Here is a 24,434-nt window from a genome sequence, read left to right as displayed (position 1 = left end):
GTGAGACGGCTTATTCTGGACAGAGTTGCACTCCCCTGGAAGAAGCAGGTTTGCAGCTTGGGGGTACTTCTGGATCCAGCATTGCCACTGCAGGCTCAGGTGGTCTCAGTGGCTAGGAGTGCCTTTTTCCAGCTCCAGCTGGTTTGCCAGCTTCAGCCCCTTTTGGACAGAGATGACTTGGCCACAATATTCCACACTCTGGTAACTCCCAGAGTGGACTATTGAAATGTGCTCTATGTGGGGCTGCCCTTGAAGATAACTTGGAAACTTCAACTGGTCCAAACTGCAGCTGTCAGATTACTGGCTGGGGCCCCCTTTAGATCTCATATAACCCCTATTTTAAAACAGCTGCATTGGTTGCCAGTTAATTTCTGGGTCCAATTTTAGGTCCTCACACTAGTGTTTAACGCTCTAAATGACTTAAGTCCCAAATATCTGAAAGACCGTCTCCTTCCCTGCAGACCCTCTCGGGTGTTGAGATCAGCAGAGAGGGCCATTTTGGTAGTTCTGCCACGCTCGGAATCTCAGAGGTGTGATGGCCCGGGAGAAGGCATTCTCTGTAGTGGCCCCCAAGTTGTGGAACTTCCTCCCCACCAAGGTGTATCTTTGCTATACAGTTTTAGGTGAATGCTGAAGACGCACCTCTTTACCCTGGTCTTTGACACCTGAGACATGTACTTTTAGGACTCATTGTATTTTGGGATATTAAGTTGTTTTTAATATCAAATTTTAACATTGTTGTAACCCGCCCTAGGACCTTTGAGTGAAGGGCTAGTAATTAATAATGTAACAATAGCACCTTAGTATAGCAAAAAACTAAGACAATGCTTTCTACCCTGCTCAACACTACAGGTGCACTGTTACACTTCTCCCTGCCTGAGATAGTAGCCTCCCTAGAGCACATCTCAGTTATTACACCAACTGGCAAACAACTCCTTTCGCTGCCCTTCTACTGTAGTCTATCTGGCTCCTCAGACTTGCCTTTGTAAACTGCCCTGTTTTTGACGCATGTTTTATTAAAACCACACTGCCTTCTATTCACTTCCCAAGATTAAACTAGCAGTTAGCGTGCTTCTAAACAGGGGCTTAATTTGCAAACAGGGTTTTTTTTAGTTATCAGATTTTCCCCAGAAAATCCAGATGAAATGAGGGAGAATAAGGGATCGCACTGCCAATGATGTTGTGCCAATGCTGAGAAAAATTTGCATGCATGAGAAGCACCAATCCCCCCCCCACACCCATCTGGAAGCACCCTTATACAGAGAAAATCAAGAACAACATTTGCATTGAATGACTTGCATAGGGATTTATATTTTATTCAAATGAATAAGTAGCTTACCTATTGCAGTGAAGAATATAAAGAAGATGCAATATGCTCGATTCTTAGAATAGGCAGGAATCATCACTGTACAATAATTTTTAAAAAGTTAGAAGTGTTGTGCCTGAAATAATAGCGCACATGTAAAATCCTGAAAACGAAAAATATATAAACAGCTTCTGCAATTGGGCCAATGCAAAAGTGCAGTCACCACTCGTTAAGAAGTATGTATAGCATTATTGTCTAACTCACGGTGAACCTTCACTTCTGGGTTTTTTGCTGGAAGCTAGATTTGCACAGCACTGAATAGTCAACCTTTATGTTAATCACAAAGCCAGCTTCCTTCTCTCTGCAGTATTTAAAACACCCAAACACTAAAGACCACCCAACAAATATTTCATCAGATATACATGCTAGGTACTTGACAAGACAAAAAAGGCAATTAGTCTGCATGAAGAGTGGGGGGAGGGAGGGACAAACAGTAAGACGCAATCAGAATTCAAACCATATATGTGTCTTTACAAGAGGGGGATGGGAGGAGAAAGCACTCGCCTTGCAGGTCAAAAACCCATACCTGCTCCAGGTACATCTGTCTTTAACCAAAGATTGTTTAAAGACAATCAGAGTGGGGCACATAAATGGTGGGGGAAAGGAATGTCTCTCATGTTTCTATGGTAATCAAATCAAGCCTATGACACAGTGAACTTGCAGTAATTTACATCCACTTTCCTAAGAAATGGGGGGAACCATCCCACCAAATAGTGTAAATCTCAGTTTGCCCTACAATGAAAAAATATGAATTTGCTCAAATCTTAATTCTCTAAATTGTTGAAAATATTTTTAGTAAAGTGCACTTACCGTCTGGATTATTTGCTGTTGTCAGCAGTACCAGCAATGAAGTTAATGAATCTGGCAAGTTGTGAAAATATCCTTGCCATTCCTTGTCCTGCTGACCATCCTAGCCACAAAGATCCAAGTCACTACTCAAAAGCAATACTAAAGAGCCAATCAAAGCCATTTAAGAGCCATGCACAATCCCCACTGTCTAATGCAAGTGCATGATGCCACACACACACACAATCTATCTTCAGGGAGTGTGGAAGGAGGGGGCCACACTACATCATGTTACAATCAGTCCAGTTACTTCTAGCTTCAGACAGACAGACAACTACTTAAGAAATTGTTAAAACAGAAGAAAAATGAAATGCAATATCCCGATATTTCTACAAGACATACATCTAGTCTCAAATGACACTTTTTCTAGTCATCTTGCCATGTTAATCTAAACAATCCACTTCCTCATAATGCACCTTATATGACCATCTTCCAAAATTGGTCTCATTTGAGCTGGTGTCTGAATGGCTAAAATTAAGATGGCTAGAATTAAGCTACAATATTTTTATATTATTCTATAATGTTTAATTCCATAATATTTTATTATTTCCATATCATTGTTACAAAGTGGAAGATTTGCAAACTGTAATTCCAGATAATCAACAGACTTTTATTTTCCTTCTCAAGATGTTCCAATTGTGTATTTAGAAGGCATATACATTTTTTAAATCCTGAGGGAAGAGAAGCAGTGGGAAAGAACATTTTGGCAGTGTTAAGGTAGGTATATTAAGGTAGTGTTTGGATTTATTATGATTTTATGGTTTCATTGTTTATTTTATTTTGGCTTGTTTTTATGTACACCACTTAGAAAGGCAAATGATTAAGTGGTATATAAATGTTTTAAATAAGTAAATGCATTTTGAAGATGCAGGCATGCTTTAAGTTGGATTCCTGCATTGAGCAGGGGGTTGGATTTGATGGCCTTATAGGCCCCCTCCAACTCTATGATTTTAAGTATCCCCTGGCCCTTCTCCATTTCAAGATTCTGCCTCCCACAGTACTGGGGTTGTGCTACACAGATTTGTTCCTTACACGTAGTCAGTCCCTAAGTGAATATACTTGGAGAGAATTGGTACTGAATGTATATTGGTACTCTGTTTGTTTGTTTTTTACACACACACCCTACAGAGAGAGAGAGACAGACAGAGGGGGGAACCTTTATGTGTATATACACAAGGGAAGAGCACAGCAAAATACAGAGAGAAAAGATTGCAGAAAGACAGTGCAGAAGACAGATGTCTCCATTTCACTGACACATTTATTTTGGAGTTTATGGTGGTATGCATATGGAGGCATTAACATAGCAGTTTTACTTAGGTAACAGTTTATGCAAAAAACTATTATGTTAGAGGATTTTAGTCATGCAATTTCTCTCACATGATTGGTCATGAGATGGTGAAGGTGGTTACCTTTTTCTCCCTTGGAAAGTACATAGAGCTGAAGGAGGAAACTGAAAAGAGGAAGTTGGAAAAGTGACACTCCTTTGCAATCTTTCAGCTCTATCTGCTTGCAGATTAATTCCACTGAATTCAACTTTTACCAAGATTCCCTGGAAAAGTGAAGTGTGCACACACACTTTCTATCCTTTTGTCTCTATTTTTTGGGGGTGGGGGTATGATCTGGTGGGAGGAGAGAAGAGAAGTGACCAAAGAGGTGGTGCCCCAGCACTCACTTAAAAATCCAAGTGTGCCCACAGGCCTAAATTAGTTTACAGTGTCTGTTTTAAGGAATTGGGGGGATTTTCCAGACCCATCATAATACTATGTCTAAAATGCAGAAAAGATTGTGGACATTTCAGAAAGGGACAGTTACCTTTGTTCGAGCAAACAGCAACATGCCAAACATGGTAAAGAGAAACAGGTGAACAGCTAATAGCAGCATAACACTATGAGAAAGAAAATACAAATGCCAACATTAGCTTTTTCATTAAAATGTAAGGAGGATGCAGAGGGATAACACCAGATCACACTATTCAAAAAGCCCAGAATAGATCGATTTTTTAAAAGAAGTAATCAGTTGCCCTCAGAAATTATTTCCACAGCTGAGGCATTTTCGTTTTACTGAATCTAGTCAAAAACTGGGAAGAGAACACAGCTCTGATATACTCTTTCCTATGGCGATGTAGAGTTCTTCATTGACAGTCTTTCAACAAGTTTACAGCTGTACTCAAAACACCACAAAATCCACTCTCAACTTTCAACTCTTGTGCTGGAGGATCATTGTCATAACTGGTTCCCTGGGTTCTTCTCCATTTCCAGCACTGATTCCAAACCAGCCATTCCTTCAGGCTTTTCTCCATTTCCTCTCTCAGAAATGTAACACAATAACCCAGTTCACGCATCATGGTAAAACATAATTAATGGTTTACCACAGAAATGGGGAACTTGTGGCCCCCAGATGTTGCAGGACTCCAACTTCCATCAACCCCAGTAAGTGTGGCCAATGGCCAAGAATAATGGGAGTCATCGTCCAACAACTCTGGAGGGCCACAACCCTGGTTTACTGTCATCACACTGATCTGGGCTATTTTGCTCCTCCCCAGTAACACACAGAAGAAATATAGCACAGTCCCTGGCTTAGTTTTCAATCTGAACCGGGGATCACAGTTTGTTTCACTCATACAATCCACAATCAGGAAGCCAAAAACAAGTTGACATAATATGCCTTGTTTCCTCTATGCACTAGTGGGCATGTGCAACATATCCCACTAGTAAACAACCATGGTGTGCCAAGTCAGCTACTGTGGGAGACAAATGCTTACAGGATTTCTGTATTTACTGTATCTACTGGCTGAAAGGTCCATACTGAGGTGTGTGTTTGCAGCTGTTTGTATTCCCATTTAATTTGCATAGTCCACATGATGTTACCCTGAAACCCCAATCTCAATGTTTCCCCCCTATAAATTTGGGTTTACCAAATATGGGCATAATCGGGTAAGTTGGGGGAAATCAGGCTCCAAACTGCTCCACTTGGGTCACAGGCAATTTGTTTCAGTGTTTTGGGGTGAGTGGATCAATCATCACTTTAGCTACTTCCCTTTCCTAGCCCACTACTTCCTCAGTGGTTTCTTATCTTTTACAGCAGTGCTTGTAACTATTTCTGGTGGATGCCTGTGGTCTTTATATATATTTTCACTAATAGGCAAAAAACCTTGTGGTTTAAGAACATACCTATAGCCCACAGATATTTCTATCAAACTTTAAAAGCAGGGAAATTGGGCAGCTCTAGTGAATGCACCAGGGGAGCAGGAGACCTGACCTCCTCTCTGAGATATTGGACTGCCCTACAAATTTGGCAAAATGCAAACACCATTTGGGTTGGTCTTTCACAGTCCAATCCACTTGCTGTGTAGTTTGGAAGAATTTGGTAACATGTGGCTCTGAGCATATGGTGAGAAGTGGCAACATCTGCCATCTCCAACAATGGAGAATTACATTTTTGTATGTTTGTTGGTGTTCTTCTTACTTTGCTTCTTTCCTGTGTTACTAATGTTTCTACAGAGAATTAAATCTAGAAAATTTTATTTCCCTCATTATTCATCCTAGAAATCTGTGTCAAACTTATTTTTATTAATTTCAAAGCCTTTTTATTGGTCAATGTCATATGATGGTGAAGACAACCTTCTGTGTTCAAATTGGAGGTTATGTTCTATTTCTATTTTGGGTGCATTAACAGTTGAATCTGAAACTGCAGTTTGATGTAAAATCAGACTGATTCCAATATGTTGCTCCTTCAGCAATGACTCTAGCTGTTGGAAAAAAGAGGATGCATGTTTTCAGCCTGCTACAGTTAAACCACTTTATGTAAGGCAAGGTGGGCACAGTCAATCAAAAACATAGAGCACACCTAGAATTCTGCTAGAATATATTTCACCTCACACTGTCATATCTTGTGCAAATTGACACACTCCTGAGGTCCACTAGAGACTATTCTGCAGAAGTCAGTGCCATTATTCCACAATTATGTTTGGCGTTTTCTTAGTGTAAATTTTGCAAAGTGTTGCTGTACTTCACATATTCACAGAAACAGAAGCAAAAGAGAATGATTTTACTACAGGAAACTTCACTAAAATTACAAAGTAAATCAAACATATTTAAAGTGACTATCTCAACTATATCAACTGTTTTAATATAGTTACTTCCTCCCTGCTAAAACAAGATCAGCATAGCACATGTCTTGTTTCCGCCACCACTCACCATATGCTCAGAGGCACGTTACCAAATTCTTCCAAGCTACACAGCAAGTGGATTAGACTGTGAAAGACCAACCCAAATTGTGTTTGCATTTTGACAAATTTGTAGGGCAGTACAATATCAGAGAAGAGGTCAGGTCTCCTGTTCTCCTGGTGCATTCACTATAGCTGCCCAATTTCACTGCTTTTTAAAGTTTGATAAAAAATATCTGTGGGCTATAGGTACATTCTTAAACCACAAGGGTTTTTGCCTGTTAGTGAATTTCCCTGCTTTTTAGTCTGGGAGGTAAGAAATGGGATCCTGTCCAAGTTTGCTGAGAATGGATTGATAATTTGCATGCTTATTGAGTTCAGTGGGATTTACTCCCCTGCAATCATACTTAGGATAGGTGAAACTGACCACAGGGGAGGGGGGGAGGGGGAGGGGGAGGGGGGGAGGAAAGGCAGAGGGGAGGGCTGGGATGGGAGCAGGCAGGAGGGGGAAGGGAGAAGGACAGGTTTGATCATTTGCATGTTTATTGAGTCCAGTGGGATTTACTCCCATGCAATCATGGTTAGGATAGGTAAAACTAACCTGGAGGGAGGGAGGGAGGGCTGGAGTGGGCAGGGGAGGAGGAAGGTAGAGGAGAGGGAAAGAGGGGAAAGTCTGATCATTTGCATACTTATTGAGTTCAATGGGATTTACTCCTATGCAATCATGGTTAGGATAGGAAAAACTGACCATGGGGGAGGAGGGGGGAGAGGGGGAAGGAGCATATTGGAGGGGGGCAAAGGGAGGGGGAGAGGAGGACAGGTTTGATCATTTGCATGCTTATAGAGTCCAATGGTATTTTCTTCCGTGCAATCATGCTTAAGATAGGTAAAACTGACCATGGGGTGGAGGAAGAGGAGGGGGAAGGAGGGGATTGGAAGGTGATGGAGATGTGTAGGGAGGGAGGGGATAGGAGGGGGGAGAAGGGAAGGTGGGTTTGATCATTTGTATACTTTTTGAGTTCAATGGGATTTATTTCTGTGCAAATATGTTTGAATATGGAAATGGACTGCCTTCAACTCGACTGGACTTACGGCGAACCTTTGAATAGGGTTTTCATGGTAAATGGTATTCAGAGGTGGTTTTGCCATTGCCTTCCTCTGAGTGGCAGTGACTGGCCCAAGGTCACCCAGTGAGCTTCATGGCTGCGTGGGGATTCAAACCCTGGTCTCCCAGGTCATAGTCTGACACTGACCCGAGGGAGGGGCACGGAGAGGAGGAGGAGGAGGGTGATAGTGAGGGGAGGAGATTGGGTGGGTAGGTGGGTGGGCACTGAGCAGAAGGGAAGCCCCTTTCCTTTCCAAAAGAAAAACATTGTGAACAGTATCATTGCTTTTCAGCATTTTCTTCACCTTTTTATTCTACAGCAGGCACATGTAGCCTCCCACCCAAATTTAAAGCAAAGCTGTCCGTGGCCACATCCACACTAGGCCTTTATTTCACTTTGGACAGTCATGGCTTTTCTCAAAGAATCCTGGGAAGTGTAGTTAGTGAAGGGTGCCGAGAGTTGCTAGGAGACACCCTGTTCTCCTCACAGACTTTCAATCAGAGTCGCTGACTGTTAAACCACTCTGGCCACTGGAGTGCTCTCAGTGGAACAGGAGTCTCCTCTCAGCACCCTTCACAAACTACACTTCCCAGGATTCTCTGAGGGAAGCCATGACTGTCTCAAGTGAAATCAAAGTCTGGTGTGGGTGTGGCCCCGATTAGACAAGCCAAACAGCTGTGAGTCTGGCTTTTGGAACACTGACAGTTGGTTCTTACTGAGCATGCCTGATGTTATAATTGGGTTCCAGCCAAAATTTCTTAAATTAATTAAAAATCATCCAGGCATTTTTTAAACTTTTAAACTGCAGAAGATGAATGTCAGAGTATGGGGCAAGGTCATTAACAGGATTCCAGGTACTCTGTGAACATAGCTGATTTTTAATGAATTTCAACAGATTATAAGAACTCTGACAGGAAAAAGTCCAAAAGGGCTCTGTTTTTTTTTTCTCTTTTTAGACTTTGAACTCTCTATTCTCTCTGATTGTTTTGTGTATCGCCATGATAATTTAAAGGATTCTTAAGCAAGCGTTTCTGAGTTCAGGACTATAAGTTTTGTAAGGTTTTGTTTTGAAACGAGCTTATGGGAAGCATCAGAATGGCCTGGGGGGTAGTTTCAATTTAACATTGCGGAATGTGAAAAATCCACGCTGGCTATAATATACAGCCACTCTTATGGCTGTATAATTTTCTTTTGATCTCTCAGATTTGCACAAAACCAGAAAACTGCACAAGGAAACCACATTAAAAAATTTAATACCAGATATATTATGCAGCAATCTGAAAAGTTTGTACTAAGAATTTATAATTGCTTCCATTGCTTTCATTTCTTTTCAGCCATGCTCTTATTTCTGGTGCAGGAACTTATATATTGTTTTTCTTTTGATCCCTCAGATATGCACAGTATCAGAAAACTGCAAAAGCAAATTTTCAATTGCCTGACTTCCTGGGCAAGAATTTGTAAAGAACAAAAAAGATGCACGCACAGCTATCTGTGTACATGCCCTGTTGGTACTTAATCAGCATAACTGAAGGTAGGGACAAACACCAAAGTGAATGCCTACCGTATAAATGAGAAAAACATATACAAAATCAAACGCGTGTGGGTGTGGAGTACTAGAGTCTAATTCGAATGGGAGAAAAATGGATTAACAGTTAAATAATGCTGAAATGTGGACAAGTCTGCAGTTGCTTTTTTATTTCTTACCTTGTAATTTCTGGCAATGTCCTCTTGATACTTTTTAGTGTCTTTTTCATCATTGAAGAGTTCTGGAGGAGGAAGAAAGGTCGAAGGATTCGTCTTACTCTCAGATTCTAAGATTTAAGGGGACAACGGTTATATTTAATAAAGACAAAACAAGGCAACATCCGAATCACTTTGCTTCTTAATGAAATGCCCACATGAGCTGGTCAAATTAAACAGTAAAGTTTAGCTTTACAAAACATAATGGGAGAATATAAACATGAAAGTGAATTTTTTTTTAGTTTTCAACTAGAAGGCTGGTAATGAAATGAACATGCAACACTCAGGAGGATTTTTCCACAACAGATCACCCACATGATGTGGTGATGACCAATAAATGAATGGATGACAAAAAAAGGACTGAACAAATTAACAGGGGGGAAAAGAACACAACCAATGATTAACCAAGGTGCATGCTCATTTTAGGGCCATCTCCAAACCACAGAATAGGTTTATTACAAACAGAAAGAAGCCTCTGCAGAGTTAATGTTAACCTGCCATTCTCCATAGTGAAGTTTTCACAAACTTTCCTTGTGAAGACTTCACTATGTCCTGAAAAACAATTACAAAATGAACTTTCTTCAGACCATCAATATCTATACAATCTGACACCAGCATATTAAAAGTAAACTTTGTTAAGAGAGAATGAGGGAGAAAGTTACTACATGGTGGCTTTTCCTTGGTTACATGCTTATATATTTTCCTCAGAAGCTGGAGAGTTCCCCACCCTGCTAAAAATACATACAGCTGAACAGTGCCTGTAGATGAGACTGATTATCTGCACCTATTTTAATCAGGTTTCAGGCCTGGCTTTGTTATAGAAACTAACTTGTTTGACCAGTTGAATGACTTATGCCTGGGGAGTGTAAAACAGCTTCTCTTGGTCCTCTCAGTGGCTTTAATACACCATTTACCATGGTATCCTTCTGGCTAGGATCTTTGGGTTGGGAGTTGCAGCTATGGCGATTCCACGCCTACCTGGAGGGTGTTACAGACAGTGATGCTGGAGGACTGCTGTTCAGACCCATAGCATTTATGCTATGGGGTTTCACTAGCTTGTAACTTGTTCCCCATGCTTTCTGTCATTTACCTGAAACTGCTCCAAGAGCATGCTTATTACATCTCAGTTTTAAAGCCCTGTATACCCTTCTTCATCTCACTGGACTCAGATGAGGCAGGGGAAGCGTGGGCTTGGATGAAGGCCAGTAAACTGAAAATCCAAATAAGATGGAGGTTCTGCGGTTAGGTGACTTGTTTGTTCAGAGAGATCATGTTCAATCTGTGCCAGAGAGAATCACGTACCTCCTAACAGATCAAGTGCCTTTCATCAGCTTAAGCTGGCGGTTTCCTGGAGGATTTTCTGTTATAACACACTGTATGTAGGGCTGCCTTTGAAAACTGTTTGGAAACTTCAGTTAGTTCAAAACACTGCCAAGCTTTTGACTAAGACTGGTTAGTAGGGACACCTCTCCTTGAAATATGAAAAGTATTGAAATAAATTATTTGGCTTTCAGTCTACTTCCAAGCACTGTTCAAAGTGCCAGTGCTTACCTTTAAAGACTTTTTTGGTTTAGGACCCAGGTGGCTGAAGGAACACCTGCTCCCATGCCAACCCACCATGCACTGAGATCATCTTCAGAGGCTCTCCTCCAAGCGATCAAACCATCTGAGGCAACACAGGTCGCAATGAGAGACAGCATTCCTGGTGATGGCATTCCTTGAAGAATTCTCTTTTCAGAAAGACCAACATTGCTAGCACTTCGGGGCCAAGCAAAGACATTTATATTCTCCCAGATGTTTTTCATGTATTTTATCTTGTTTTTTGCAAACCTGCCCTGAGAGGTCTATTGAACTGTGGTATAAAAATATTTTCAATAAATATCCATCCTTAAGACGACATATGGTGAGATCTAGCTTATAATTTTCTTATTTATTAAAACAATTTATTAGCTGCCTTTACGGCTAAAAACAAATTCAACAATAAAAAAAACAGAAAAAGAGGACCAATAAAAAACAAAACTAGCTAACTGAACCAAAGGCCAAGTGGAAGAGACGCATTCTATATACCATCCACAGAGCCAACAGAAAGGGGGATTTGCAGTTTCTGCATATAAGCTAAATGTGTGCATTTGTTATCTTTTAAGATAGGAGTAGCCAACACGGTGCCCTCCAGATGTTGTTGGCAACTCCCATCATCCCTGACCATTGGCCATGTCAGTTGGGTGTTGGAATCCATCAACATCTAGAGGGCATCACATTAGTTACCCTTTTTACAGAGACACATCCTCAATCCCCTGGTGTTTACACTATGGAGTTCCGCTTGTCCCTAGTACATGTCAACATCTACAAGAAGGCGTTGGGAGCAGTCATCAGGAGCTTTGGAACAAGGTGCCATCAGTATACTGATGATACCCAGCTCTATTTCTTAATTATATCTGAATCAGGAGAGGCTGTGCAAGCCCTGGAGTGGAGCCTGGACTAAGCTTGAATCCTGGAATAAACTGAGCTTGAATCCTGGAAAGGTGGAGGCCCTGTGGATGCATGTTTCCTGTATCCGGGAGACAGGCCAATTGCCTGTTCTGGATGCGGCTGCATTCCCTCTGAAGGAGCAGGTACGCAGTTGGGGGGCACTCCTTGACCCATCTTTTTCATTAGAGGCTCTGTGGGCAGGAGTGCTTTGTGCCAGCTTTGGCTGGTACACCAACTGCAACCATGCCTGGAACTTGATAGCCTGACCACAGTGGCCCATGCACTGGTAACCTGAGGACAATTACTGTAACGTGCTTTATGTGGGGCTGCCCTTGTATCTGGTCCGGAAGCTGCAGCTAATGCAGAATGCAGTAGCCAGACTGCTCACAGGAGCAGATTACTGGCAACATGTTACGCCACTGCTGGAAGAGCTGCACTGGTTGCCAGTTTGCTACCGGGCCAAGTTCAAGGTACTTGCATTAATTCACAAAGCCCTAAACAACTTGGGCCCAAAGTACCTTAAGGACCGCTTGACTCCCTATGTTCCATCTCGATCACTGAGATCTTCTGATGGGGCACTCTTAGTGGTTCCTCATGTCCCTGAGGTTCGGTTGGCCTCCAAGCCTTTAGTGTGGCGGGCCCTGCCCTGTGAAACTCCTTGCTAATAGAGGTTCAGCAGGAACCATCCCTTCTTTCTTTCAGGCATCTCCTGAACACTGAACTTCTTAAACAGGCCTTTTAATGGTTTTTTCCAACCAATGCAGTGCTTACGAATGCTTTTAGTATTGTTTTTAATGATGTTTTTATTGGTTTTTAATAAATATTTTAATAAATAAACAAACTTGGGGAGGGCACAATACCACCTCACCTGTAGAATTCCCTCCCCTCTGAAATAAGACTGATGTGTTTTCAGTGTCTGCTTAAAACTCATCTGCGCACTTAGGCATCTAGAAACATATGAACATAGAAAGCTGCCTTATATGGAGTTGGACCATTGACTAATCTAGTTCAGTACTGTTTATACTGACTGGCAGCAGCTCACTGGAATTTCAGACATCCAGTCTTACCTAGAGGTGCCAGGGATTGAATCTGGGACATTTTGCACTCAAAGTAGATGCTCTACCATGGAGCTATGGTCTTTCTTCATAGGGTTTAGTAGCTGCTAATTCCTGGCTTGGTTGTAACGTATTATTGGCTACAGTCATTTGAATTTCATTGTGGCTTTAAGTTTCAATATGTGATTTTTTTATTATGTTTATATATTGTGAACCACTCTGGTATCATTTAAATGAAGAATGGTATAGAAACATTCTAAACAAAATAAAAAGATTAAGCTTATGGAGTGTGACCGGACCACAGCTACCCAGTGTCCGTCATGAATGAATGGAGATTTGAACTTTCAGCTGAGACATGTGGTGTATTGGCCAGAGTGCTGAAATGAGGCCAGGGAGACCAAGATTCAAATCCCCACTCAATCAGGAAATTTGCTGAGTGCTCTCTCAGCCTAACCTACCTCATATGGAGTGGTGAGGATAAAATGGGCAGGGGAGAATCATGTACACCAGGTGTGGGCAACCTTTGGCCCTCCAATAGCCAGGGATGATGGGAATTATAGTTCAGCAACACCTGGAGGGCCAAAGTTTTCCCCATACCTGATGTACACCGACCTGAGCTCCTTGGAGGAAGGGTAGTATAAAAAGGAAAAACATCAACAATGTCATGACAGGGTGGAGTTTTTAACTGTTCTTGCTTCAATTTTTACATGGACAAGCAGAGGACGTTATCCGATCACAAACATAAAGCTTTGTAAAAGTGAAAATTGCTTTGTTGCTTGCTCAACTACAAAAATGTTTATGGAACGTCTTTCAGTCTATTTCTCTTTCCATGTTGTCCTTGCCTCAGTGGCATATACAAGGATAACTTTTACCTCACCACAGGAAGAGCTCAGTGAAATAGTCCAGTCTGCAAGGGAGGCTAGCAGCACCAGGATATAGGCCATCAACCACTTGGTTTTCTGAAATTCTTCCCATCCTATTAGGTAGCTCTGATGAGGCAATGCATGTTTAAGCAACAGTTAGGTCTTGGTAACATAAACAAAATCTTCCTAGGAAAGAAAACAACTCCCAAGTATGACTAATGTTGATACATCTTTTCTAAAAGTGGCCAGACCAGTACTTGGGAAAATAACCATTCACCTATGGGGTGGCTTTTCAGAAGAATTATTTCCTAACTTTCCCTTTCCCAAAGCATAAAGCCAGAATTATGTTTGAACCCATTTGTAATTCTATATACTCCATATGGGAAGAGTGAGCAATTCATATACACCTCATGAGCTTTGGAGACAATGACGGGAGACTGCTTGGTATCTCATCCAAAGTCATTGTGAACAATACTGTTAGGATCATCCCATTCTTACACCAGGCAATAAATAACACAGAAGAAAAAACACATAATACTTTTCTCCTTTTCTTTCCTCTCTGGTATCACCAGAGAATACAGCACAGTTATTATTACTGTTTAAGACTGAACCTTCAAAAAATAGCACTCTCCTGATGTTTCAGTCTTCAGATACCTTTTGGGAGCTCACAAAAGCACACTGACCTTAACAAATGCCCAGCTCGGTTATTTGAAGGCCTTTTAAGAGTCCCTTCAAAATCAGAGCAACACTGACTCCAACAGATGTGAGGGCACCAACAATGGAAGTCATCACTGCAGCAGCAGGGGAACCCTGTGGAAGGCTAGGAGAGCAATTCCATCCTGCTATGCCACCTATGAGATGCAATCCCATGCTAAAACTTACTACAATGTAAGTGTTATGTGTGCCATGTCTAGTAACAGTGGCTGCTGACAGCACCAACCCACACTGCTGTGCCAACCAAACAGCCCAGGTCTGCTAAGAATGCCAAGGAGCTGCCATGTTATGATGGTGTAGCAGTGCAACAGTCACTGTGTGTGATCTAACACTACAGTACAGTTTAGAAAAGGCTATAATCTAAATGCAGAGAACGCTGAATTCCCTTCTATCTAAACGGCATTAAATGCGTGGCTGAGACTTCACTCACCTTTACAGAGACATCCACTATAAAGACAAGGAAGCAAAGCAATTCAATGCTCTCAGTCAGGCCACAAGGAGGCTCCCAGGCTTCTGCGCGGTATCGTACATCTGACGTGACAGTAAGTGAAGAAGGGCTCTCGATGAAAGCAAGAGCCAGGATTAGTGTAATGGTGGCAATCAAAATCCTTGGGGAGCAAGAAAAAAGAAGTGTGGTCATTAAATGAAAAAGAAACCCTCCCAACAGTTAGCTTGTCAAAAAGAGCTGTCTACTAAACAGCCATACAATTACTTATCAGAGGTACTCATTCAAACTTATCTTGAATGAGCCTAACTAGACAACTGAAAGCCTTTTTATAACATAATGACAATGTGCAGTAGTTTTCTTGCAGCAAAGTGACAGTGTAGTGGAAAGAGATCAAGGCCTTTGGCTGCAACATTTTTGGACTGAAAGTCAGAAATGGTGTAGGTAATATAGAAGGCAAGCCATTCCTGGTGCATTCATTTATATGCTTTCAAATTAGAAATCCAAAAATAAGTAAGAACGAATTGAACTCACAGGATCAGCAGATACAAGATTTTGCTTTATCCAAAGCAGTGCTAGCTGTCCTCTAAACATGTGCACATGTGGACCAGAGTGGCATATGAACCAGGACAGCAAAAATACTGCCAGCTGCAGCACCATTTCTTTTCCAGCCATTGCTGCTGGCTATATCTGTTATTGCCTGGTTCACACATTAAACTATTCGTAAGGATGACTTGCCCATAGAAGAGTCTTGTGCAAACTGATGTATGAAGCAACCACTATATCTAAAAGAGAATGAACAGCTGAGATTATTATTAACAACAGCACCATTGTCACCACTACAATGGTAATAGAGAGGCCTTTAAAACGTGATTGGTAAAATAATGCCTTTTTGCAACAGAGAACACTATAAATATTGCACATATTTCAATGATAATTATTTTCAAAATGTCAGGAATAAAATGATCATTGACACATTTTGGCATCCTTGCCCTTAGCAACTAAGCTTGCTATAGCAAGGTTCTGGAAAGGCAATGCTTTGCCAGTTTAGGAGTTAGGGATTGACAAAGTTAGGGAACTGGTGCTGATCCATGATAGGTCCTTCTCGGTAGAAGTCCCACTACTGGAATGCTTCTCCCTGGTGAAGCATGTCATCAGCCCACATTATTTTAAAACATCCCTGAATTTTAAAACGTAAGCATTGCTTATGGCAATTCTCATGTTATTAATTGTGAGGATGTTTGGTGTTTTTTTAAATGGCTTAAAAAAATTAAAATTGTTGTGTTGTTTGCTGCCCTGGACTCCTTTGGGAGGAAGGGCAGGATAAAAATATAATTAATAATAATATGGAGGGTGTCACACCTTAAAACTGAATATGAGGCAAAGTAAATCAGATAATTGTCTGCAATTCTGGAACCTTTCATTTAAACACTGCAGAAATAAGAAACTTGGGCTGCAATCTTATATATATTTTCCTAGGAACTGTAATAACATCACATTATTTAGCAAGAAGTCTCTTCCTCCAACCTACCACCTTGGAGCACCGGAGAGACAACATTGTTAATGTAGCAAAACAAAAGTGGCCAGCACAACTGCAGACTGGCAGAAGCCAGATAGGAAGTCCTAAGAGGTATAGTTAGGAAAATACAAAAATGTCTAGAATTAAGAGGAACCAAGGTTCTGTGGAATCAGAGGACAGCAGAGGCTGTAAGCAACAGAGATAAGCAAGGAAACACAACAATAAAAAGAGCCCAATTTCTCACCATTGGCAAACTTCTGAGTAATACCACCGATAAAGCCACAAGGAGTTAGAGTCCACACGGTGATTTATGGAACGATACTAGAGAAGTGAAAGACAGAAACAGCACACTCAGATACCACATCTGCTTCTAACTCAAGTTATTATACAGCCACAACAGTGGCTGTATACTATAGCCAGCGAATACCCCCATGCCATTCTAATGCTTCCCATGAGCTCATTTCAAAACAAAACCTTACATAATAGTCCTGAACTCAGAAACGCTTGCTTAAGAATCCTTTAAATTATCATGGCGATACACAAAACAATCAGAGAGAATAGAGAGTTCAAAGTCCAAAAAGAGAGAGAAAAAACCCCAGAGCCCTTTTGGACTTTTTTTTGTCAGAGTTCTCATAATCTGTTGAAATTCATTAAAAATCAGCTATGTTCACAGAGTACCTGGAATCCTGTTAATGACCTTGCCCCATACTCTGACATTCATCTTCTGCAGTTTAAAAGTTTAAAAACTGCCTGGATGATTTTTAATTAATTTAAGAAATTTTGGCTGGAACCCAATTATAACGTCGGGCATGCTCAGTAAGAACCAACTGTCAGTGTTCTAAACACCAGACTCACAGCTGCCGGGCTTGGCTAATCAGGGGGCCACACACACCAGACTGTGATTTCACTTGAGACAGTCATGGCTTCCCTCAGAGAATCCTGGGAAGTGTAGTTTGTGAAGGGTGCTGAGAGGAGACTCCTGTTCCACTGAGAGAGCTCCAGTGGCCAGAGTGGTTTAACAGCCAGCCACTCTAATTGAAAGTCTGTGAGGAGAACAGGGTGTCTCCTAGCAACTCTCGGCACCCTTCACTAACTACACTTCCCAGGATTCTTTGAGAAAAGCCATGACTGTCCAAAGTGAAATAAAGGCCTAGTGTGGATGTGGCCACAGACAGCTTTGCTTTAAATTTGGGTGGGAGGCTACATGTGCCTGCTGTAGAATAAAAAGGTGAAGAAAATGCTGAAAAGCAATGATACTGTTCACAATGTTTTTCTTTTGGAAAGGAAAGGGGCTTCCCTTCTGCTCAGTGCCCACCCACCCACCCAATCTCCTCCCCTCACTATCACCCTCCTCCTCCTCTCCGTGCTCCTCCCTCGGGTCAGTGTCGGACTATGACCCGGGAGACCAGGATTCGAATCCCCACACAGCCATGAAGCTCACTGGGTGACTTTGGGCTAGTCACTGCCTCTCAGCCTCAGAGGAAGGCAATGGCAAAACCACCTCTGAATACCATTTACCATGAAAACCCTATTCAAAGGTTCGCCATAAGTCCAGTCGAGTTGAAGGCAGTCCATTTCCATTTTCAAACATGTTTGCACAGAAATAAATCTCATTGAACTCAAAAAGTATACAAATGATCAAACCCACCCTCCTTTCTCTCCCCTCCTATCCCCTTTGCCCGTCCCTACCTTCCAATCCCCTTCTTCCCCCTCCCCATGGTCAGTTTTACCTATCTTAAGCATGACTGCACAGAAGTAAATACCATTGGACTCTATAAGCATGCAAATGATCAAACCTGCCCTCCCCTCCCCCTCCCTTTGCCCCCGTCCAATATGCTCCTTCCCCTTCCCCCTCTCCCTCCTCCTCCCCCATGGTCAGTTTGATTGCATATGAGTAAATCCCACTGAACTCAATAAGTATGCAAATGATCAGACTTTCCCTTCTTTCCCTCTCCTCTACCTTCCTCCTCCCCTCCCTTCTTCCTTCTTCCTACTCCCCTGCCCACTCCAGCCCTCCCTCCCTCCCTCCTGGTCAGTTTTACCTATCCTAACCATGATTGCATGGGAGTAAATCCCACTGGACTCAATAAACATGCAAATGATCAAACCTGTCCTTCTCCCTTCCCCCTCCTGCCTGCTCCCATCCCAGACTGCCCCTCTGCCTTTCCTTTCCTTTCTTCCCCTCCCCCTCCTCCTCCTCCTCCCCTCCCCATCCCCTGTGGTCAGTTTCACCTATCCTAAGTATGATTGCAGGGGAGTAAATCCCACTGAACTCAATAAGCATGCAAATGATCCATCCATTCTCAGCAAACTTGGACAGGATCCCATTTCTTACCTCCCGGATTAAAAAGCAGGAACATTCACTAATAGGCAAAAAACCTTGGGGTTTAAAAACGTACCTATAGCCCACAGATATTTCTATCAAACTTTAAAAAGCAGGGAAATTGGGCAGCTGTAGTGAATGCACCAGGGGAGCAGGAGACCTGACCTCCTCTCTGAGATATTGGACTGCCCTACAAATTTGTCAAAATGCAAACACAATTTGGGTTGATTTTTCACAGTCCAATCCACTTCCTGTGCAGCTTGGAAGAATGTGGTAACATGTGCCTCTGAGCATATGGTGAGAGGTGGCAACACCTGCAATCAGCCCAAATAATAGAAAGAAGACATGTGCTGTGCTGATCTTGTTTTAGCAGGGAGGAAGTAACTATATTAAAACAGTTGATATAGTTGAGATAGTCACTATAAATATGTTTGATTTACTTTGCAATTTTAGTGACGTTTCCTATAGGAAATCATTTTCTTTTGTTTCTATTTCTGTGAATATGAGAAGTACAGCAACACTTTGCAAAATTTACACTAAGAAAATGTGAAACATAATTGTGGAATAATGGCACTGACTTCTGCAGAATAGTCTCTAGTGGACCTCAGGAGTGTCTCAATTTGCACAAGATATAACAGTGGGAGATGAAATATGCTAGCAAAATTCTAGGTGTGCTCTGTGTTTTAATTGACTATGCCCACCTTCCCTTAAATAAAGTAGTTTAAACATAGCAGGCTGAAAACATGCATTCTCTTTTTTCCAACAGCTAGAGTCATTGCTGAAGTAGCAACATATTGTCATCAGTCTGATTTTACATCAAACTGCAGTTTCAGATTCAACTGTTAATGCACCCAAAATAGAAATAGATAACCTCCAATTTGAACATAAAAGGCTGTCTTCACCATCATATGACAGTGACCAATAAAAAGGCTTTGAAATTAATAAAAATAAATTTGACAGATTTCTAGGATGAATAATGATGGAAATAACATTTTCTAGTTTAGATTCTCTGTAGAAACATTAGTAACACAGGAAAGAAGCAAAGTAAGAAGAACACCAACAAACATACAAAAATATAATACTCCATCTTTGGAGATGGCAAGTTTTGCCACCATTCACCATATGCTCAGAGGCACATGTTACCAAATTCTTCCAAGCTACAGAGCAAGTGGATTGGATTGTGAAAGACCAACCCAAATGGTGTTTGCATTTTGACAAATTTGTAGGGCAGTCCAATATCTTAGAGAGGAGATCAGGTCTCCTGCTCCCCTGGTGCATTCACTATCTATCTATCTATCTATCTATCTATCTATCTATCTATCTATCTATCTATCTATCTATCTATCTATCTATCTATCTATCTAATCTATCAATCAAACAATCAATCAATCAATCAATTAATTAAACTTATATACCGCCCCATAGCCGAAGCTCTCTGGGCGGTTTACAGCAACCAAAAACATTAAAACAAATATACAATTTAAAACACATATTTTAAAAACAATTTAAGACACATGCTAAAACGCCTGAGAGAAGAGGAAAGTCTTGACCTAGCGCCCAAAAGATAACAGTGTTGGCGCCAGGCGCACCTCATCACACAAATCATTCCATAATTTGGGGGCCACCACTGAGAAGGCCCTCTCCCTTGTTGCCACCCTCTGAGCTACCATTGGAGTAGGCACCCGGAGGAGGGCCTTTGATCTTGAACATAGTGTATGGGTGGGTTCGTATTGGGAGAGGCATTCCATCAGGTATTGTGGTCCCAAGCCGTGTAAGGCTTTATAGGTCAAAACCGGCACCTTGAATCGAGCTCGGAAACATACAGGCAGCCAATGCAAGCGGGCCTTAATCAGTTTCATATGTCTGGTCCCTGTTACCAATCTGGCCGCTGCATTTTGCACAAGCTGCAGTTTCCGAACCATCTTTAAAGGCACCCCACGTAGGGTGCATTGCAGTAATCTAATTTGGAGGTTACCAGAGCATGGACAACTGAAGCCAGGTTATCCCTGTCCAGATAGGGACGTAGTTGGGCCACCAACCGAAGTTGGTAGAAGGCACTCCGTGCCACCGAGGCTACCTGAGCCTCAAGTGACAGAGATGGTTCTAGGAGAACCCCCAAGCTACGAACCTGCTCCTTCAGGGGGAGTGCAACCCCATCCAGGACAGGTTGGACATCCACCATCTAGTCAGAAGAACCACCCACTAGCAGCATCTCAAGTCTTGTCTGGATTGAGCCTCAGTTTATTAGCCCTCATCCAGTCCATTGTCGCAGCCAGGCACTGGTTCAGCACATTGACAGCCTCACCTGAAGAACATGAAAAGGAGAAATAGAGCTGCGTGTCATCAGCATACTGATGGCAACGCACTCCAAAGCTCCGGATGACCACACCCAACGGTTTCATGTAGATATTGAACAGCATGGGGGACAGAACTGACCCCTGCGGAACCCCCTACTGGAGAGTCCAGGGTGCCGAGCAATGTTCCCCGAACACCACCTTCTGGAGGCGACCTGCCAAGTAGGAGCAGAACCACCGCAATGCAGTACCTCCCACTCCCAACTCAGCCAGTCTCCCCAGAAGGATACCATGATCGATGGTATCGAAAGCCGCTGAGAGATCAAGGAGAATCAACACAGTCACACTCCCCCGTCTCTCTCCCAACAAAGGTCATCATACAGGGCGACCAAGGCTGTTTCCGTGCGAAAACCAGGCCTGAAACCCAACTGAAATGGATCCTGATACTCTGTCTCATCCAAGAGTGTCTGGAGCTGGCCTGCAACCACTCGTTCAAGGACCTTGCCCAGGAATGGAACATTTGCTACCGGCCTATAGTTAAGACTTTCTGGGTCCAGGGAGGACCTCTTCAGGAGTGGTCTCACTACTGCCTCTCGCAGAGAGGCATTAATCACTTCCCTGGCCCAGCCGGCTGTTCCATCCCTGCTAGTTTTTATTAGCCAAGAAGGGCAAAGATCCAGCAAAGAAGTGGTTGCACGCAACTGTCCAAGCACCTTGTCAACGTCCTCAAGCTGCACCAACTGAAACTCATCCAAGAAATCGGGACAAGGCTGTGCTCTGAATACCTCGCTTGATTCACGTGCTATAACATTGGAGTCTAACTCCTGGCAGATGCTAAAGATTTTATCCTGGAAGTGCCTAGCAAATTCATTACAGTGGGCCTCAGATGGTTCTATCATGTCCCTGGGACCAGAGTGTAATAGCCCCCAGACAATTCTGAAGAGCTCCGCTGGGCGGCAGATTGATGATTTGATGGTGGCAGCAAAATATTGTTTTTTTGCTGCCCTTACTGCCCCTAAATACAGCTTACTATAAGCACTTACCAGTGTATTATTGCATCCACTAAGAGTTTGTCTCCATCTGCACTCAAGCCGTCTCCTATATTGTTTCATCGCTCTCAGCTCTGGGGTATACCACGGAGCCATATCAGCTCTACACAGGAGAGGGCTCTCAGGAGCAATCAAGTCAACTGCCTGGGTCATTTCTGTATTCCACAGTTCAACCAGGGTTTCGACAGGAGCGCCAGCCCTATCAGCCAGAAAACTCCCCAGAGCCCTTTGGAAACCATCCGCATCCATTAGTAGGTCCCCCACTCTTGCAGAGGGGAAAAGCCACTGTAAGTCTAAACTTCAGCAAGCAGTGATCTGTCCATGACAGAGGGACTGATGTAAGCCCCCCCACATTCAGATCACCAACTCCATGTCCAGATGCAAAAACCAAGTCTAGAGTATGCCCTGCTGCATGTGTTGGGCCAATGGAATATTGGGACAGTCCCATGGTTGTCTTGGAGACCATGAAATTCTGAGGCACCCCGGATAAGGCGGCCTCGGCATGGATGTTGACATCCCCCAGAGCCAATAGTCTGGGGGATCTCAACAGTACACCCGAGACCACCTCTGTCAGCTCAGCTAGGGAGTCTGTTGGGCAGAGGGGTGGGTGGTACACCAACAGAATTCCCAGTCTGTCCTGCTGACCCAACATAAGGTGCAACACTCCAGACCAGTAGTCACATGAACAGGGTGCTTGCAGAGGAAGATGGAGCTCCTATAGACCACTGCAACCCCCCCTCCCCGACCCTCAGGTCTACCCTGATGCTGGACCAGGTACCCTGGTGGACTTAGCTGGGAGAGACTGACTCCCCCTTGTTCACCCACCCAGGTCTCAGTTATACATGCCAGATCGGCTGCCTCATCCACAATTAAATTGTGAATGAGGGAGATCTTATTATGCACTGATCTGGCATTTAGCAGCAGCATCTGGAGGCCTGAGAGCTGGCTGATAGGGCAACCAACAAACCTGCGGGTGTGGGGAGGACCGGAACAAGGCACAGCCATTAACTGCCTGGGCCGCGTTCCCCTTACTTGGCAAGTCCTCGTCACAATGCCATATCTCACTACACTGATTGGGGGGCCCTCAAATCTTCCCACTTGGCTCTGAGTCCTCTCTCCCAGGCACTATAGCTGCCCAATTTCCCTGCTTTTTAAAGTTTGATAGAAATATCTGTAGGCTATAGGTGTGTTCTTAAACCGCAAGGTTTTTTGCCTATTAGTGAATATAGTTATATAAAGGGACTGATTGTTTAAACCACACTGGGAATTATAGCTCTGTGAAGAGAATAGGGGTCTCCTAACAACTCTTAACACGCTTAACAAACTACTGTTCCCAGGATTATTTGGGGGAATCCATGACTCTTTAGTATAATACTGTTTTAAATGTACAGTGCAGATAGGCCCTTTGTTACTGCACAGCTGGTAGGACTGAACCACAGAGTCCAACATTAATTTAACTTTGTACCATAAACTGACAGATCAACAGGAAAGCAGAGAATTCAGGTCCTAATCAATAGTTCATTTTCCCATGCGCTAACCAGAACTCTCAATTTGGTCTGCCCGTGCTAAATTTACCTGAATTGCATCTTCAATGAATACTACTGCTTGGTTGAAGTAGAGATTGTGATAATCAGCAACTGCAAAGTTCAAAAGATACAACAGTCATTTCTGTGATAGCAATAAATCTAGTAGCTGGTATAGATCATGAAAATCCAGAAAAAAGTGTTTGATGTTCTTTCATTTAGCTTTCTGGTTTCTGAGGATGTCAGACAGTGTGCAGTCACATCTCCTTTCAGTAATTACAATAGGAGAAAGAATGAGGAAAGGAAGCTGAGGACCCTTCTACTGACTTTCATCAGGATAAAGACAACAGAAAGAGGCTATTTCATTTTTAAGTCAGATTTTACAAAACAAGCCTAGAAAGTAAAGATATCACCCACATGTAGGAAATCTGCCACCACAGAACTAGCTACCTCAGTGCAACCTGACACATCCAACACCTCCTAGCAATTGTTAGCAATAGGATGGCATGACAATGGAATGAACCTGGCAACAGGTTGTAGATGGGAGGCTTGTGCAGCTGTCTTGTCTTTAGACTAGCACAACATAAATCACACCAAGCTGTGAAGTGGTTCTCTTACTAGAGAAGTTAGTTTCTGCATCAGAATGCCCTAAAAGTATTTTAATATAACTTTTTTAAAAATTCAAGAGATGTCAGGTGCTGAAATCCATCTGAAACTAAAAAAAAAAAAAAAAAAAAGACAAACTCAATACCACACAAAAGCCACAACCAATCAGAGGCTTTGAAAGGCAAAATTGCAGCTAAAGTAAAACAGTGAACAGCTACCCCCGTTTCCCTCTCTAAATAAGGTGAAGTCCAAGTCAGTGGTTCCAAAGCTTTTTCCTCCATGCGCCACTGTGGATCTTGGTGGACTAATGTTTTTCTGCCTGTTGTGGCAATTGTAATGTACTGTGCTAGA

General features: G+C 42.6%; 1 protein-coding gene across 7 annotated transcripts in view; it reads right to left on the bottom strand.

Annotated features, from left to right (window-relative positions):
• The window catches only part of TPCN2 (two pore segment channel 2), a 69,749-nt gene that overhangs the window by 38,603 nt on the left and 6,712 nt on the right, over nucleotides 1-24,434 (bottom strand). For 6 of the 7 annotated variants that reach the window (XM_061610675.1, XM_061610676.1, XM_061610679.1 and 3 more), the window contains exons 2-9: nucleotides 23,530-23,591; nucleotides 16,533-16,609; nucleotides 14,755-14,932; nucleotides 13,620-13,736; nucleotides 9,188-9,294; nucleotides 4,025-4,097; nucleotides 2,177-2,276; nucleotides 1,340-1,405 (exon numbers count right to left, since the gene is read on the bottom strand). In XM_061610675.1, the coding sequence (XP_061466659.1) occupies nucleotides 1,340-1,405; nucleotides 2,177-2,276; nucleotides 4,025-4,097; nucleotides 9,188-9,294; nucleotides 13,620-13,736; nucleotides 14,755-14,932; nucleotides 16,533-16,609; nucleotides 23,530-23,591 (780 nt within the window). Of the gene's footprint in view, nucleotides 1-1,339; nucleotides 1,406-2,176; nucleotides 2,277-4,024; nucleotides 4,098-9,187; nucleotides 9,295-10,774; nucleotides 10,884-13,619; nucleotides 13,737-14,754; nucleotides 14,933-16,532; nucleotides 16,610-23,529; nucleotides 23,592-24,434 lie in introns of those variants that run through there. The other variant, XM_061610677.1, reaches the window with a different exon arrangement.

This window comes from Rhineura floridana, chromosome 2 (assembly GCF_030035675.1).
Source record: "Rhineura floridana isolate rRhiFlo1 chromosome 2, rRhiFlo1.hap2, whole genome shotgun sequence".
NCBI lineage: Eukaryota > Metazoa > Chordata > Lepidosauria > Squamata > Rhineuridae > Rhineura > Rhineura floridana.
This window is presented reverse-complemented; position numbering and strand designations above follow the sequence as displayed.